This window comes from Sylvia atricapilla, chromosome 8, assembly GCF_009819655.1.
Source record: "Sylvia atricapilla isolate bSylAtr1 chromosome 8, bSylAtr1.pri, whole genome shotgun sequence".
Lineage (NCBI taxonomy): Eukaryota > Metazoa > Chordata > Aves > Passeriformes > Sylviidae > Sylvia > Sylvia atricapilla.
Window position 1 is genome coordinate 15819772 of NC_089147.1, and position 17950 is coordinate 15837721.

Consider the following 17950-nt stretch of genomic DNA (forward strand, 5'->3'; position numbering starts at 1 on the left):
CAGTTTCTGGACTGCTGTTTGAGATATGTCCAGTTTCTCTGACCCCATGAAGTTCATGCCAGATTTTTCAAGCATCTGGAGACAGAACACACATGTTGTGTACCTGAAGAGCTGAAGGAGAAAGGGTTACTGAAGGAGGCCTCTCAGGAAAGAGGAGAACCATGTTACCTCCTCACAGGACAGACTGGGTATGTATTTTGATTCTGAGTGACCCAGCAATGTTCACCTCAGTTGTCCCTCTTGGGCTGCTGGTTCTTACAGTTGCAAATCCAGATTACCCACCAGACCCCATCCAACAGGCCTGCAACTCTTACTGTGACCTGGGAACTGCATTTGAGATTAGACATCTCCCTCTTTTCATTATAAGGCATCCTCAGATTCCCTCTGTATGCCCATTGAAGCTAGAGGTGGATTCCAGCTATATTCCAGCTGTGAAAAATACACCAAAAATTGTCATGATTTTAGTTTGGGAGTAAGAGTTTGTGGGGCACACACAAGTAGAGCAGATAATTATTGAGGAAAAACTCTGACCATCCTTGCTAAGCAGGTTATTATTTTGTAACCATATTATTACCCTGTATTTATCATCTGAACCCCTCATACATGCTGGGTATAAGAGCTGATTATTTAAAGCCCACAGTATTTTGGTAAGGACTGCATTAAGAAAGTCTTTAAAGTCAACCACATCCAAGAATAGGAAAAGACTATGGAGGAGAGACAGTACCCACTAAGTTCCCTTTTTCAGCTTTCCCACTTGACAGCCGTGGGAAGACATGCAGATCAGAAGATCTGCTGTGCAACCACTTCTGTCTCCATCTCTTCTCATCTACAGTACACAAGAACATCGAGTAAATTCTCGGGTGTTGCAGGGGGTGGTAGTGTGTGTTTGTTCTAAGTAATGCCACAGGCACTGCAATAGACACACCTGGGAAAATCCATTTGCTTCTATGAAAATCTGACCTTTGTAATAGTAATTATATGAAATCCAATTCCCACATGTCAGCAATGCAAGTGATTCACAGTACCTTCGTCAATGTCAGGAGGAAGACCTCCAACAAACACCTTTCTAGAATAGCGTTCCACTCTCTCCCCATTCTGACAGCGTGTCGGAGAGCTGAGACCCGAGGACAAGGACTGATCACCATGGCTGTCGTCTAGGAAGCCGTCCTCAAAAGGAAAGAGTGAAGACCGACCTGCAACAGATTTTGTAGGTTCTACAGTTAATGCTATTTGCTGCAGAATGAAATAGTTCAGTAAAAAATCTTTTCCTTTTTCTGTTTTTCTTTAACAGAACAGAATTAAAGGACCCAGCTAGGTAGTCCCTTTGTCCAATTCATGTTCATTAATATTGTTTCTATTCTTTCCAAGAGCATATTACCCTTACAAGACAATAAACCTAATTTAGCTTTAAAACAAGCCCTTGCAAATGGATAGAAATGAAAAACAAATTATCTGATGAAATTATTTGTCATAGCTATAGAAATAACCTTTGCAAGATTTACATTTCAAACCAATTCTTAGAGATTTACACCTTCCATAACAGATCTTGAAGGAATGGTCTCAAGATCCCTCAACCTACTGCACTGCAGAGCAGGACAGTTCTTTAAGTGCTGTACAGGATCCAGAGAACAAGGGCTCAGCACTTCCATCCCCACGGGACACAGGCCCATGCTGAGAGGAGGGCAAACAGCAAAAAAAAAAAAAAAAACCAAAAAAAAAACATGGAAAAACTTTGGATTGTTGATATTAAACACAAAATGAAAAAACTTGGTGAACAAGAAAAAAAAATCTTGTTAAATAAATCACAAAAACTTGAACTTGAAGGAAAACATTGTTAGCTAGAACAGTTTTGTCAGCCTGTTTGTTACTCAGAGTTAAAATATCCTTTCAGTAATGAAAGAGCAAAATCAGCATAAATGGCTGCTACTCAGTTTGTTAATGAAAAGTATAGAATTTATCGGTAACCATCTGATGTGATTAACTTGTTGCTATTACTAACAAAGTATACACACATTATCTTAAAACAGATATATTCACAAGGAAGATTAAAAAATATTCAGAGACTGCATAGAAGCAACACTTGCCAACTTTGGAATTTAACAATTCCCTACACCTGAGTTGAAAAATATAGAGAGATATATAAATAGGAGCCACACCTCAACTCTGAAAAGGCTACTTGTCCCCTCATACCATGGAGGATTGCTCCCAGGGATGGAATTATAGTTAATTGATACAAATGGTTTATACCATTAATCAACAAATGGTTGATTACAAATATAAATGTATTTACACTTTTGTAAGTGCACATAATTAAATTCAAAGGTAATGGATCACACGGAATTGACATAGCGAGACCAAAGGACAGATTACAAAAAGAAACAGTAATCCTGATTATGGAAAACGAGCCAACAAAGTCAGGAAAGATTTTCTCACTGACACACAACACCAGCCCGATTTTTTTTTTTTTTTTTTTTTTACAAACATCAGGCACCAGAAAAGTGTTGATTAAAAAGAATATATTGATTGTTAAAAACTGACAGAGATCACAGACACAAAAATCCACTGAAGCAAAAATCCTACCGTGCATTTACACATCAACATAAACAGGGTAAATGCCACAATCAGAGAAGGATGTAGAGATGCTACCTTTCACAGACTTCTTGTCAGAAATGGTGGGTTTAGAGCATAAAACAGAAAGACTTTTGATGAATATTCCATTAATTGACAATCAGGTCATGCACATGTATAAACATATGCATTTCAACATAAAAGAAAACATTTGCATGAGAGAAAAAATAATTAAAAATGCTACAACTGTGTAAAAATATCCCATCAGAACACTCATTGAAAAGCAGGAAATTTGAAAACATCTCAGAGATTCACATTACTGAAGAGATAAATAATTTTTTAATTCCCAACCATCAACCTACCATCTTGTAAAAAAGTAAACAAACAAGAAATATGAGCCATTAGTGGAAGATGACATATCAAATTAATAACAAGATGTTCAACTAAAATAGAGATCTGCAGAGGAAACTGAGTTCTGAAGGAAATAATAAAAATTGACAGCAGCTTAGAAAGCAAGGTATCACCTCTAAGCACCATGCCAGATGCTTGCTGGTCCATAAGCACTGCACTCACCTTAAATAAATGCAAATGATGTTCCTTAAGTTAATAGCTAAGTCAAGTATAAAACTAAATGTCAAAATACATTTAAAATAATGGAAAGCATACAGCCAAGGGAATAGGGAATGACTATTCACAGTCTTCTCCAGTATGGGAAAAATAAACTGCATTGAACACAATCAGTACATGCCAAGGCTGAAAGCAAGGCAAACTTTGGAAATCCTTGCTACAGACTTCTTGGGATGTTGAAAAATTTATGTAAGCTTAGAAAAGGCAATGAGTAAATACAGGAGCAAAATACAATCTAAAGCAATAAATATTAAAACATCACCTCAAGAGACCCCCTGGGGCAAATTTCTGGGAGAACATTATGGGAAAGTGTCACTAAAGGCCCTTTTTTTGTAACATACTCCTGTACCCATCCCTGGGCATCTCTGAGTTGTCAGTGTAGCAAAATAGTCTGGGCTGATTTCCCACAGTGGTGCTTACATCCATACCTGAAAAACTGGTTGTAAAAGTTTAAAAACAAGGTCCCAGGAATGTGACTCAACAGCTCTAAACATGATACCTACAAAGAAATGCTCATTTCTTTTCTCAAAGGAAACAGAGAATCAAGCAGAGAACTGAGAATTTATGGCAAGCCTCAAGAAATGTCTGACAAAACCTCTTCTCACTGAAGATGCTTAGTCACAGTGACAGACTCAAACGCTAATTAAAATATCCAAGTATAACAAGCATTAAATGAGTCCTTGCACAGACTCTGCATATTATCCCAATGCAAATGGTAAAAGCAATAATAGAGAGAGATATATGAGAATATTTGATAACCAACACATTTTTAACAGACTGTTGAAGAATTTCATGCTTAAGGTTCAGAAAGCTCAAAACCAACATTATAGAAGTCAAGGTAATGAAAAAGCATGAACATCACAGACTTTAATATGAATGAGGGAAGTCAAAATCCCTAATATTAATGACAAGACACACACATACATAAATCTGCTTGTTAGTATGGAAAAGCCTGCACTTCACACAGGAAACAAGTCTTGTGGAATGAAACATGCTTCTTAGTAGCGAGAAAAAAAACCCTGAAAAGCCAGCACATTCAGAACTTGCTTGCCCTGTTTTGTCTTCACTAAAATTTGTATAAAACAGCCTAAATTACATTTATCACAATTACTTCTGCATTACTGTATTTTGCTTTTACAAGTAAACAGGAGTTGCAAGTAGTTTATAGTAACCTACTGATTACTACCTCGTTCTCTACTTTGGTGCCATTTGATCAATCTGGAAACACCTGCTACACTCTTAAAATAAAATTAAACAGTGTTCACATGCACAGACAGTATACCCTACTGTATATACTCCACATACTTTCCAATTTGTTTCAGTACCATGAAAGCGCTGAAAAAATCTAAGCATTAGAATGCTTTCAACATCTGTTAACAGTAACCTGATCTCTGCAGGTGGGGAAAAATAGGAAGGTAAGTTTGTGAGGAAAATTTGAATCTTTTGGTTCAGATTTAGCTATCAAACACTAAAATGAGTCAGCCTTGAACAAAATCAGAGCAAATTCTTTATTACAAACTGTGTTAGTATGGCTTGTACAGTCTACCACCTCAATCCATACAAATTACAAGCCCTTAGACACTACTGGTCTGTGTGATGGATGCATCTGTCTCTAAGGTTCTTCAAAACATAATGCAAATTCTACATTTGGTAAAGGAGGCAATGTCACCTGCATAGCTGGCAGAGAACTCCATGGAAAGGAAGACAAATTTAAGTTTAATGCTAAAGTACCCCATGCAGATGGCACTGCCTAAACCTTAACTGTTAAAAGCTGCTATTTTCACTGTTATTTTCCCAATCACAACCATTCTGTGTAAGCTACAGCACAGGACATAAATGTAAGCTGAATTAGTGGCTTGCTTGGTACAGCTGTTGGACTTGCTATTGTCCTTGTTCATCTCTCAGTGCCCAAATACTGTATCTTTTCAAAATTATTATCAATATTCACTGTTGAGGACAGTTACTGGTATTGGTATTCACGCATGTTCTACCTGAGGCAATTCAATGTAATGAAGTCTAATATTCAGCAAAGGCTGTTTCATGTAAGAAAAAAAGTAATTTTCTAATGTTCAATGCAACAGTTAAACTTTGCACTTTTACAAAACAAACAATCCAACACCAAACATAAACCCCAAATGGATCATTTCTTGGAACATTCTGCATATCAAGTCACAAATACATGTCATGAGAGTCTTTACACTCAGTCATACTCCAGTTCTCTGGTAATAGCAACACACTTGAAGTTATCAGCTCAGGACCATCATTGCTTTAAGATGCTGTTAAAAGGGAGCTGTTTTGCAAGGGAAGAATATGAGATTGATTTACACTAAGCAATTGATCAACCAAATAATGTTAAAATCGGTAACATCATCTTATCACATGAAAACTAAATATTTATTTCTCCCACTATTCAGCAGACAAAACATTTAGTAAATTCTTTTACCTCTTCTCCGCCCATAGCTCCTGGCTGCATGTAAACACAGAAGAAAATTGTTGGTACAGCTGTCATTAGGTTTAGCTCCAAAAGCAATGAAAATGTAGCTTCTACCTCTTCTCTTTTTCCCCTCCCACCATAAGAAGGAAAAGACATTTAAAACTGCAAGATGAAATTTAAAAAACCCAAGACAAGGAAAAAAAGGTTGAAGATGATACAGCCAGGGAGAGAAAAAAAAAAAAAAAAAAAAAAAAAAAAGAACATACCTGCTGTGCAAGTTTTCTACATAGCAAAGGGCAAAGGTATTAAAAAAAAAATCAGGTATATAGGACAGTATTGTAAAATAATGATTTAGGATTATGGTTTTAAGTGGCAACAAACATCTAATTTTGCATTTTAGTAAATAGTTGTGGAGAACATATTTTCCAATTACATTTCAATTTAAATAATTATCCATATGTAAATACTAAAATCCTACTAAAATGAACTCAATAGCCAGTACATTCATGAATAAAACCAGATTGACAAAATGCCTTCATAACTACCAGAATTAACACAGCATTTCAATGAGATATGCATCAATGGCAAATCCACAATGTTGGACAACTTTAGAACCGTATTTTGTGATATAGTGGCAAATGTAAAAACCAGCATTTTTGATCTCTAATGTTGGAAAAACAGAAAATAATCTGGAAAACATGTGCCTTCTACATAGGATCTCCCATCTATCCCAGAAGCCATCTATCCTTCTGAGAAAATCAAATGTGGAAGGGTGGGGATCAAGCAGGGTTTTTCAACAGAAGTGAGCTTTGAATTTTGTTTCTTTCTCTCCTCATTGTAACAGTATCAGAGTTCCTGCTCCTTCCCAACACCACCTCTTATTTCTAACACAGCGCCTTCCAGTCCAGCCCAACACACCCAGGTGTCCCACCAGACCCCTCAGCATTCCCTGGCTACTCCTCTTTTGGCCAACAGGCCCCGGGGCTACCAGGGCAAGATTTGCCTTCCTGCAGCACAGGCCCCTCTCTTCTACCCAGGCAGCTTCTTCCTCAAGCCCTGAACAAACACCATACCCCTACATCTTTTTTCTTCCACTATCAGTGAGGTCACAAAAATGCAACTCAATGAGTATGCCACAGGAGGATTAAAAAAATTTCAAGGGCTATGATGACCCTGCTCTGTAGTTTATGTTTAACATGAAGACAGCAGGAGCTGTTTGTGTGAACAGCTCCTCAGCCGCAGTGAGGTGGCTGGTCAGCCCTGAGAGACACTCTGCTTTGTGCATAGCAGGCAATAGTAAGAATTAACACTAGAGTTGGCTTTGCAGCAAGAATAAAATTTGTCCTTCTGCTTTCTAGTTATTGCCCTATTTTATTAGTTATTGTGATGGCAAAGAATCATTGTCATCATTGTCAGAGCTCTTGTAGCAAGTCATTGTCTCGATGAATGCCCACATTCCCATAAAAGCATGTTTCAAGGTATGGTCATGAACACATTCTGAGAGCAATTAATCTGAAACAGGTTTCTCAGAATATTATCAATCTAAAAATTAAATAAAGAAGTATTATTTTAATATGAGATGAGAGGCTCCTGTGTTTCTTCTGAAGTAAACAAAGATTTATATGCTTAATGTAAATTTTTAGGCTCTGATCAAGATCAGTATGTGATGGCAGAAATCTACCACAGGCTTCTGTAAATTTTAGAATACCCTAATGCTACTCATGTATTATAACACTTATTTGCAATACTGCACTGCAGAATAATACTTTTATCCTACATTTGCACTCACACACAATCTTTATGTCCGTAAAAGTTACTGAAACTCACTGAAGGTACATTTGCTTGAAAATTCCAGGGGCAAAATAGTGCAATCCACTTAAAAACGAAGTTTAAGTGCAAGTCAGTTTTTGCTGATTTAAAAACACTGCATCACATTTAAATACTCAAAGAAGGTGAAGTTTCACCATTGTTGTTTACATTTTGTGTACATATACATAAGTAATTTGAAGATTATCTCAGTTTTAACTAATATTTATATTAAAATGTTACCTTTTCCCAAGCAGCATTCAGAACCTCAAATGCACACTTTATTATGTTGCTTTCTCAGGATGTCAAGTTTGAATGTGCCATTTGAAACAATTAAAAAGTGCCCATCGTGCTCTCAAGTAAAAATTCACAGCACAACAGATTAAACAGCAGGAATAGTTAATCAGGTAAATTTTCATAATGCCTCCAGTTTAAGTACTTTAAAAAGTAAACAATTTCGAAATTATTCTTGAATGAAGACATTTGGGAGAAAATAAGAAGATTACTGGACTATTACAAACAATGAAATTACTAGAGCTATGTATCTAAAGTTACTTTCTCTCTTTGGCAATTCCAACAGAAGACAAAAAGCAACTGGGAGCTTCTTAAACTGTATCCCTACCAATGCACCTGCTCCCTGTGTACTGGTTTTGGTGCCACATATAAATGTCTTTTTGCACAGAAAACCATCTCCTGAAATGTTTCTAAATGCAACACAAATGATTCTTTCCTAAGTACCTAGATCATCACAGGATTAAGGCAAACCCAGGTGCTTCAAGAGGGGCTGAGCACATTTTCCCATGTGAAACGTGCACTGATAGATCGTGCAGCTCGCAGCGGGATCGTCCCTGTGTTGGTGTTTGTCCATCCTTAGCAATGTTCTGTAACCGTCAGGTACAAAGTTACATAACTGCTGTGGCCCAAATTGCATGGCCTCAAATGCAAAGGAAGAGCAGATTCTTTTTCACCTGCTGATAACTCTCCTGAAACTATTAACTCACCTCATCCCAGAAGCCAAGCACATTTTTATGAGCATGAAACTGCATCATGAATAACAGAACTTTAAGCTTCTAACAAACTAGCAGAACAAACTCCCCAAACCTCAAATCTTGCAATGCAATCAAGGAAACTCAGTGTTAATGTTTTGGAATTCCTCAAAGCCTGCAGCTAAGATTGCCCATTGTTGCAATAAATCAAAACTCACTCAAATTGACTGCTCAGATTTTAACTGCATCTCAAGGCTACTGATGAAAAAGAATTTTTTGGGGATTTTTTGACTGTTTTATCATAATATGCGACTGAAACTGCACCTTGTATTTGTATCAAACAATTAGCAGTACTAGGAAACAATAAATCAGCAGTCCTAGGAAACAATAAATTTGTGAAACCACAACACATTAACTGAAAAGGACTAGATCCACATGCTCTCCATACCATAGGTTAAAATGATTTTTTTATCATGTAATTTAAATTTAGAAATAGGCAACAACATTTATTTCTATTACCACATTTAATGGAAGACTTAATAGAAAGTATTTTGAGATTTTTAAGAACATTCTTTCTTCACTTCTGGTATTCATCTTGCTCATGCACTTATGTGGTCACAATATCAAAGATGCACACTACAAGGAAATCTTAAAGACGCATCTTAAATTGAAGTAAAATAGAATTACTTCTACGAAAAAAAGAGATCAGCATTTCCAGACTAGAAATTTTAGAGCTATAGTGGCTAAAGGAAAGTTTATTTGACAAGACTGGGAACCTCCTTGATTTATAAGGTACCAGAATCTTATTTCTAGCTTGGAACACTCATTTGTATTCTTGAAGCAGTCAGCAGTTCAGAACAATACTTGCTTTAGGACATTATGAGTTATGCAATGATTTTCTAAGATCAGAAAGGAAAATATGTCAAGCTTTTGCTTTTGAACAGAGGGTCTCTGAAGTTCTTAGGGATCTGGAAGTTTACAAGTGAATTGAAGAATCAGGGAAAATGCATTAGTTAACTGAGGGAAGGTGATAGAATCAAGTATAATTATACACTGTGTTTTTCTGCCACAGAGAGATCACCCAGAAGAATAGCAAAGATGGACACTCATCTACAAGCGGTTCAAAAGGCGGTTCTCACCTTCCACTGATAGATGGGCTGGATGTGCAGATGGCTACTACAATAATTTGGTTCTATGAACCTCAACGATCCATTTTGGTTGATTTTTTTTCCCAATACTAACGATGCAATCTCCCTGCTAACATATGCTCATATACATACACAACTGAATCCCATCACCAGAAAAACACAATCTACATGTAAGCTGTATGCAGCTAAGTCCCACACACTGGGCCTCAAACACTTGATCAAACACATGAATTGCATTTAATACCCCAAACCTTAGCTTAGGTGTCCTTTCCTGAGGCATAAGAGCAGCCATGCAACTGTGCTAGAGGGAAGGTTAAACTATTTTCATCTTTTTCTTTCAGTTCAAAAAAATCAGTTAACAATAAAACTCACATTTTTAACAGCCAGGCTGCTTCATCTCTTCTAGCATTATATATAATGCTCTTGGAGTAGCCTGGCAAATCTTAAAATTCAGAGGAAACAGATGGCACTAACCCACAAATAGAGAGGATAACAAAGATGAAAGAAAAGCACATTGGTGAGGTTGTGAGGCAGGAAAAGCAGTGGAGAAAACAAACAAACGAACAAAACAAACAAAAAGGTATTAAAGAGCTACCAAGTTGGATTAAGAGGAAGATGATTTAAGAAATCTTCCTCTGCTAGAAAAAGCCTCAAGCAGACACTGATAAGAGATACTGCTTCCAGTAACAGCCAAATCGGATCTCTGGAAGTGCAGATGCCAATATAAAAAACTGAAAGGAAGAAAGAAGAAAAAGCATACACTTACTATTGCTCCCATGCTTCCCCCTTCATCCTTTTTAAAATTTAAATGGGTATAGAAGGGACTTTGAGATATCAGCAAGCCCACCTCACAGCCTCCAAGGCAGCATCAATACCAACTGCTTGTACAGCTGGTTCTGACAAGCCTAACAAGGTGATGTGCAAAGTGACAGTTCCCACACTCTGGGACTCCTCTGAACCCCGCTGCCTTTGCTACCTCACATATCATATCAGTCATTTTTTCCCCTCCAGTTATATTAACTCAGATCTCTTCACAACTAAATCAGGTCTAGTTAAGTTCTCTCAGTGTTTTTTATTCCTCTCTGTTATTCTATCTATTCTATCAAGATGGTGACACATTAACCCAAGCTGGCAACTGGGCTAAAGAGCTCACAAATTCCTACTGGCAAGAACTACTAGATGAGATTGATGCCTCTTGGAATTCAGTTACATACTTGCCCAGAATATTATCACAACAAATAGAAAGCTTTTATTAGCTATTAAACTGCCAACGCAAGATCTTGCAAGACAAAAGTAATCCAACAAGCTTTCTATTTGGAGCAGATTATTTTAGGGAGTAACAGTAGCATTGGCAAAACTTTAAAATATAAAATGCTACTTTAGCAAATTTTATATCTAAACACTATATGTGTTTGAAAACAACAACAACAAAACATCAGGAAGAGACAAGTACAATAGCTCTTAAGGAGACAAGGGAATTTTTAAAACAACAAAAACATTAACATAAAAAATGAAACAGCTTTGTTGTCATTACATTTCCTGTCATGGCATGACAACTTTTCCACATAAATGGGATTAATAAAACAAAACCAAAGTCTCAACACAGACATCTAAAAAGGTGCCCCAAATCCTTTTCCTAATGTCTTTTTCAAATTATTTTTTTCTGAATAAATAGAACTAAATTACACTAATGAAAAGAAAAGACAGTCAGATGGAGAGCAAATAGTACCAGACCTCACAGATGACACATTTTTGTATGAGGCAAGAATGAACAGTGGAAGCAGATGGAACATTCGTATCCCAACAGGACTGCAAAGTCACTGTACAGAGGAGTTTTACAAAAAACAAAATTCCAGCATTTCACAAAGGGGTCTTTCTCATTTGTTCATTTAACTACCTTTAGACTACATTTATTTTACAGAAGATTGTTTGGATCCCAGCACAACACTTCAGTGCTTCCTTGTAGAGATCTTCATTTATTCCCATCTCCCTTTTTCACCTGCCACACTTCCCTCTCACTGAAGCTACTGTGGCTTTCTGGAGTTCCCAAGAAGCCCTAAAGACAGCTTACCACCTACCACGTAGCTGACTATGCATTCATTCTGATCCCTCCGTCCTAGTTACCTAGCTAATTAGAAAGGAGCATACATTCAAGAGAGCAATAGCTGCAGAAATGTATGGCTACAAATGGTATTGAATATTAGCAAGAGACATCTTTGAGTTAAATTTATGCCACATTTCCTCTACAAATTACAGTATCAATTATTTTAATAAAGTGATGTAGACGAAAGTTTATAAAAATTCTTGTACTGTTTATAGCTCACTATGAATGGTACTACTAAAAATTACCTTATGTCGCTAATTGATTCAAAATACTATTTCAATTAGAGAAATTTCACTTAGATCTAGTACAGACAAAAGCTATACCATTTCCTCTTCAAAAATGCTTCCAATCTAATATTTGCATCCTCCTTTTGTTTAGATGCTCTTTAGGATTATACTCAGATCTCTCTGAATATTTGAACATTGCATTCCCTAACAGAAGCCTAATTCTCAACTTCAAGAGCATTTATAATATAAAAATGTTTATGCACATGCGCAACTCTGTATGTACACAAGCATAATGTCACTAATGACATGAAGAGATTCATAATAATTGTGCATTTAAAAGAAATCTCTTTTACCCTACGAATTTCAGAACTAAGATTGTGATGATTTAGCCTTGCATAATGCTGAACAAAACGGTGGTAGCACGCTCCCCCTGTGCTGCCAGCTAAAAGTAACACCTTCCCTCAAACCAGACAATGCCCTCCAACATTTACAGACTGCAGCTCAAGACAGGCAGGTAGGAAAATCCCCAGTTTCAAAAGGCTGTAATGAGTAAACAGGAATAACAGCTGAAGTACAGTTGAAAGTGCTGCCACAGAGGATGAGAAGGAGCTGGAGACAAACATCCCCTGGAAAACTTCCTCTCTCCCTACAGCATGTGGAGTTTTGCATTGCTGTTGGCATGAGCATATGCTGTCTTCCAACTTCAAAAGATTGCCTACATTGTCACTATGAAATTGAGCTTTGAGTAATAAATCTTAAAGATTATGACTATGCCTTCACAGGAAAAGAGAAAAATGCTTATGAAGCAATGACTTTAAATAGAATGTGAAGGCTGGATTTGCAGACTCAGCAGAGAGTGTTTGGTTTCACAGAAATTAAACATAGATATGACAAGTATTATGATTTAAAGACATTACATAAATTCTCAAAATTATTAAAAAAAATACTGTGATGAAGTATCTTTTGGGAAATTTTCTTTAACTTGCTTTATTTTTTTAACCCGAATTTAACAGCCATTCCAGCACAGAAAAGTATATTTCATCTTGAACTAATTTTCCTTGGTATACTTTCCCACAGCAGGAAAAAGGTAATGAATGACACGGGAATTATTGAGTTCTAAATTTTTCAAGTTTAGCTGCATTCAAAAAAGGATTTCAATCACAGAAAGTAATTTTTAAGCTTGTGTACTTCAATATTTGCTTTTATTCTTAGCTCTTCAAAGATTTAAAAGCCAAACACAACAGGTTTCACAGTAAAATAATTCTAGCTTACGGCTCTCATTGATGGCCAAAAATGGTGCGGCCTTGCCTAGTAAAGAAAGGAAGGGAGAAGAGTTGCAGAAGAGGAAAAAAATATAGGAACTTATTCAAACTTTGGATTTGTGCTTAATTTCATTTTGCATAAGTTACATAATTATGATTCCAGCCTTATTTACATCTTTAAGCAGTTAATATTTGAATAAACCCATAATATTTTAATAGTGCAAATGCATAAATATACATAGTTTTGGTCGTTCAGGTAGTTATACTGATATTGTAACCATGTACCAGGACTATAGCTACAAAAGATAATTGTTTTTTATAAACTATTGGAGTATATAGCTGCTGTATACTTTTCAAATAAATTAGACAGGAAAAAAGGGTGGTTTTGTTATTTTCATCAAAAAGAAACCAGAATAAAAAACATCATTCATTTAGGATAAAAGTGAGTTGTCCCAAAACAGCGTAGCTTTTTACTTCATTTTTTCATTCCCATCTTTCAAAATTCTGTTAGACTTTGTAAGAAATAGTACTATATGTTTCATCATAACTGTCAATTTTTAAAGGTAACTCAAAGTTCAGTCATAGCATCCCATCTTCACAGATCTGTTTCTATTGTTAGCTTGTTGAAATGACCGTTTTAGAACAACAAAAACATTCTGAGACCAGAATTCATGTCAAACACCTGACAACTGTACTGTGTAGACCTTATTTACACAGAGGGGAATGAACAGCTTCCTCTTTTAATAAAAGTCTTTAATTAAACAAAATATTTCTCCCAGTTAATTATTTGATTTCCCATAATTTCATGTGCTGTAAGAAAATAGGATTTATATGCTATCACAACAAAAACTCCCCAAAATATCAGCTCACCATTAACAGTGTAAAACAAAGAAGAGCACAAGTAAAGTCTTGCAGGTTTCAAAACTGACCTTTAAAGCCAAATGTTAAACACCTTACATCTTGTCTACTACAAATTTTCGGTTCTTCACATCTATAAATTATTTGCTTGGTACTACACAAAAAACCCCTGCAGTTCTCAGCTATATGCAGTCTAACTTACACAGACAGTGCAAAGGTAAAAAAATTTTAGAGAGGCTAGTAAATAATCCAACAATGTCCAATACAACATTGTAAACAAAAATGGACATTTCAAAGCAGTTAGCACTTTTCAGGATTAGACAGACAAATCTCTGCTTTGATTTGCATAGTTCAGCTCAGCATTATGCTGGTGCTGCCTGACACGGTCTCCCACCCTCCCCACATAGGAACTGTCTTCCAGATCCATTCTGCCAGGTTCTTTGAGTCTGTATGTTCATGACTGGACTTTTAATTTTATTTCCTGACACAAAAAAAGCCATAATCTCTCAGTGAAGTGCAGTTCTCCCTCATTATTTAGATGTCTAAACATTCTCCCAGTTCCTGTCTACATAATGGAAACCAACAAAGCAAACACCGTCAGTCCATGTAATTGTATGCAAAACTTGTAACAGCTCATCTCAACAGGAAGAAGTATGTCTGGAGAGATATCAGAAATTAGAGTTACAGCTTTAACACACATACACACCCACAAAAGAGGGAACAAGAGAAACTGTTCTGTAATTTTCCACAGCAGGCATTATGAAGCTTCTAGTGAGACACAAAGGCATTACAGAGCCAATATAAAGAATCAGAGGTGACTGATTTATGAAAAACATTTCCAAAGGATGAACACGAACTTCTATGCAAACATTACATATATTTATCTCTGACTTGACACACACAATAGATGTAAGAAAAAATATTCAGTGTGGCAATATAAATCACTAGACATTAACTACTTACTATTAAGAGCCATAATATTGTCTGTTCCTGGATGATGGAAGTTTATTCCCATACGCCCTGCAATGTAAGCAAAAGCTATTTTCAATGGTTTTATTTCAAAACTGAATTAAATTCATTAATATGAAAAATTTCTAAAGGGAATGAACAGTCAGGGTAGCTGAATCTTCCACCTTTTGAAGGTAACTTCCCAAGAATACACATTTAAAACATTAAACACCACAGAACCTTCAGTATTATGTACTTAAAATACTGAAAAATAAACAATGAAACAATTATTTTAATACATTCCTTTACTTTGCACTAAGAAAGAATTATGCTTACCCTTTCAAAACAAGCCTCAAGTTAAACCTTGATGCAGTTATGCCATTTATAGTTGGCTTCCAATAATGAGTACAGCATTACAAAACTCAATTTAATTGGTAAAATAAATCATTATTTTACATACTACATGCAGCACCAGAAGCTTTCAAGTTAACAGATACTTGGAGAGAGACTTCTTACCCTGGTTTTGCATTCTTCCCTATGAATCTCCCATCACCTACCATTTCAGATAAGACACTGGGTTGGGAAGAATATTGTTCTAAAGCAGTATATTCATATTTACTTTGAAAAATTGATGTTCTTAACCTAAAGAAGACTTAGTCCTACTCTCACTATTAAAGCAAGAATTGAGCCAACAGCAGCAGTGCTGTTCAGATTAATTTTGGATACTTTTTAAAGAGTTGAAGCATTTAACCTTATCCTGAAGACACTTTGTCATAGGACTTTTAATATCAAGCTACCCAAGAAAATCTCCAAACTGTAATTTGTACTAGTCCTTACTTGGAGAAAAACATAAAAGAATAATTATAGCCATGTAAAAATTTATTTCAATTACATACTGTAAGTAACTTTCTGTATATAATGTAATTCCATTTATAGGGTTTTCCTATCTCCAGGTCTGTGGCTAAGTTTGGGAGCTGAGGAAGAGGTCACTTTCCATTTCTTCACCACACAGACACTCAAATATGTGGAGCTCAGAATCCACTCACTACACTGAAAAACCAATATAATGGTTATATTCCTGTACTTCTGCAAAGCCAAGTTTTAACAAACAAACTCTGGCAAAGCAGAACTAAAGCAAATCCTCTCCAACATTTTTAGTTCCTATTGATAATGAAAGCCTTCTATTTCCAGGCACTGAAACTGCTGTGCTGTAATGAATATTCTGTCTGAACAGATGCAGCATGAAGTTTCAATACACTTCTGAAATTAAGTCATCCGGAGGCTAGGAAAAGTAAATAAATCTTTTCTTCACACTGGAGTTTTCTCCTTTTTTTTTAGAAAAAAAAAAAAAAAGCCACTACAATAAGGCTACAAAGCAGAGAGCACCTTCAGAAAGAAGTGGGGAACAGAAGGTAAATAGAATTTCTATTTTTACTTTCCAACTCCTTGAGCAAAGCTTCTTAAAGAAATGATCTTCATTAACCACTTCACATTTCCTAATTACAGACATAATTCTCCTATACATATTTTCACATTAAACTGGCACTGCAGAAACATTAAAGCTGCTGCTATAATTTCATTTAGTATAACCTTTGCTAAAATACTTCAGACATCTCTCCAAATGGACATTAATTCCATTTGGAATTAACAGTGTACTAATGAGTGTGAGGTTACAGGTACTACCTGTAAAGAGAAAAGATGTCTGTACTAATTTGTACGTTAAAATTTATACTTAAGACTAGAAAGAAAAAAAAGGAAACTACTATGAAAAAAACAGAGTTAAATTTGAGTGCATAACACTTGGATGGGTCCTTCTCTTTTCCTTTACTGAAGATGAAATTCTGCTGTTTGACCAGCTTCAGAAATAGAATCCTATCTGTGACATCTGGGTTTGTTTTTTTCCTCCCTCCAGGCTGTCACTGGACCAGGTGCTGCTTGTGTGACATTTTGTCACCTGCCCTTGGCCTGCTATTTTTAAACAGTTCTTGTCAGCTATCTTTTAAGAGGAGCAGAAAATACAGAGCAGCACAAGCAGAAGGACATGTTCTCCCACTGAGCTAAGCCAGCATGCAGGATAATTCTCTACATCCTCAGAGGTCCCTCGTGCAACTCTACAGAAACAGATCAATGGAATTCTTTCAAAACACACCTGTATTAAAAACATTCAAAATAGACTGGCAATCTACCAATCATAAGGCAACAAATTAATTATGAGCAATTATACAGCCTTTCATATTGGTTATAATGTTTTAATATTTTGTTGCTTGAAGCAAATCATTCAATTGAAAAAAAGAAGCCATCTGCAGATTACAAAACTGCATAATTATCTAAGGAACAACAAGAGAGCACAGAAAGGACATTATAATTTTTTAGTTTAAAGGTGCAATGTAGAACTGTGAAATGTAATTAATAATATGTACTTTCAAAGACCTATTTAGGCAAAACAAATAAATTATTATTGGAAAACAATCAATTTTAGGAAAAACACATATGCTATCTGAAAATTTACAAAATCTTTATAAGCACATATTTCTAATTTTAGTTATAAAACAAAATATCTAGTTTCCTTTTTAAGAAGATTAAGCATACTAAACAGAAATGTAGAGAAGTTAAGAGCACAGAAGTTATGAATTCCAGCAGTTCACTGAAATCATAAATAGAAACCCTTCCAGTAACAGCATCCCCAGTGCTTGTATTCAATGTACATCTGCCATTTTCAGTCTGCCTGTCTTGGTTTCATAACTATTTACTGAGTCTATTTTCAATTATGTGCTTTTACAACATACACTTTTCAATTATATTTCTATACATACATGTACTTCCTAGATTAAAAAGAAAAAAGTCTAGTGTATTTCTTGCTCTTTAAACACTTCAGAGCATAAGTGAAGGCTTGATGATTCCTGCATTGCCAAGGCTGCACTGTTGCTTATCTTAAGTAGTTAAATTTCTGAAATTATCTCTCCTAACAACATTTGGAGAGAC

At 35.9% G+C, this 17950-nt stretch overlaps 1 protein-coding gene across 6 annotated transcripts in view; it reads right to left on the bottom strand.

Annotated features, from left to right (window-relative positions):
* The window catches only part of CPEB3 (cytoplasmic polyadenylation element binding protein 3), an 81159-nt gene that overhangs the window by 26209 nt on the left and 37000 nt on the right, over nucleotides 1-17950 (bottom strand). For all 6 annotated transcript variants that reach the window (XM_066323806.1, XM_066323808.1, XM_066323805.1 and 3 more), the window contains exons 4-5: nucleotides 14984-15040; nucleotides 1026-1193 (exon numbers count right to left, since the gene is read on the bottom strand). In XM_066323806.1, coding sequence (XP_066179903.1) covers nucleotides 1026-1193; nucleotides 14984-15040 — 225 coding nt within the window. The remainder of the gene's footprint in view (nucleotides 1-1025; nucleotides 1194-14983; nucleotides 15041-17950) is intronic.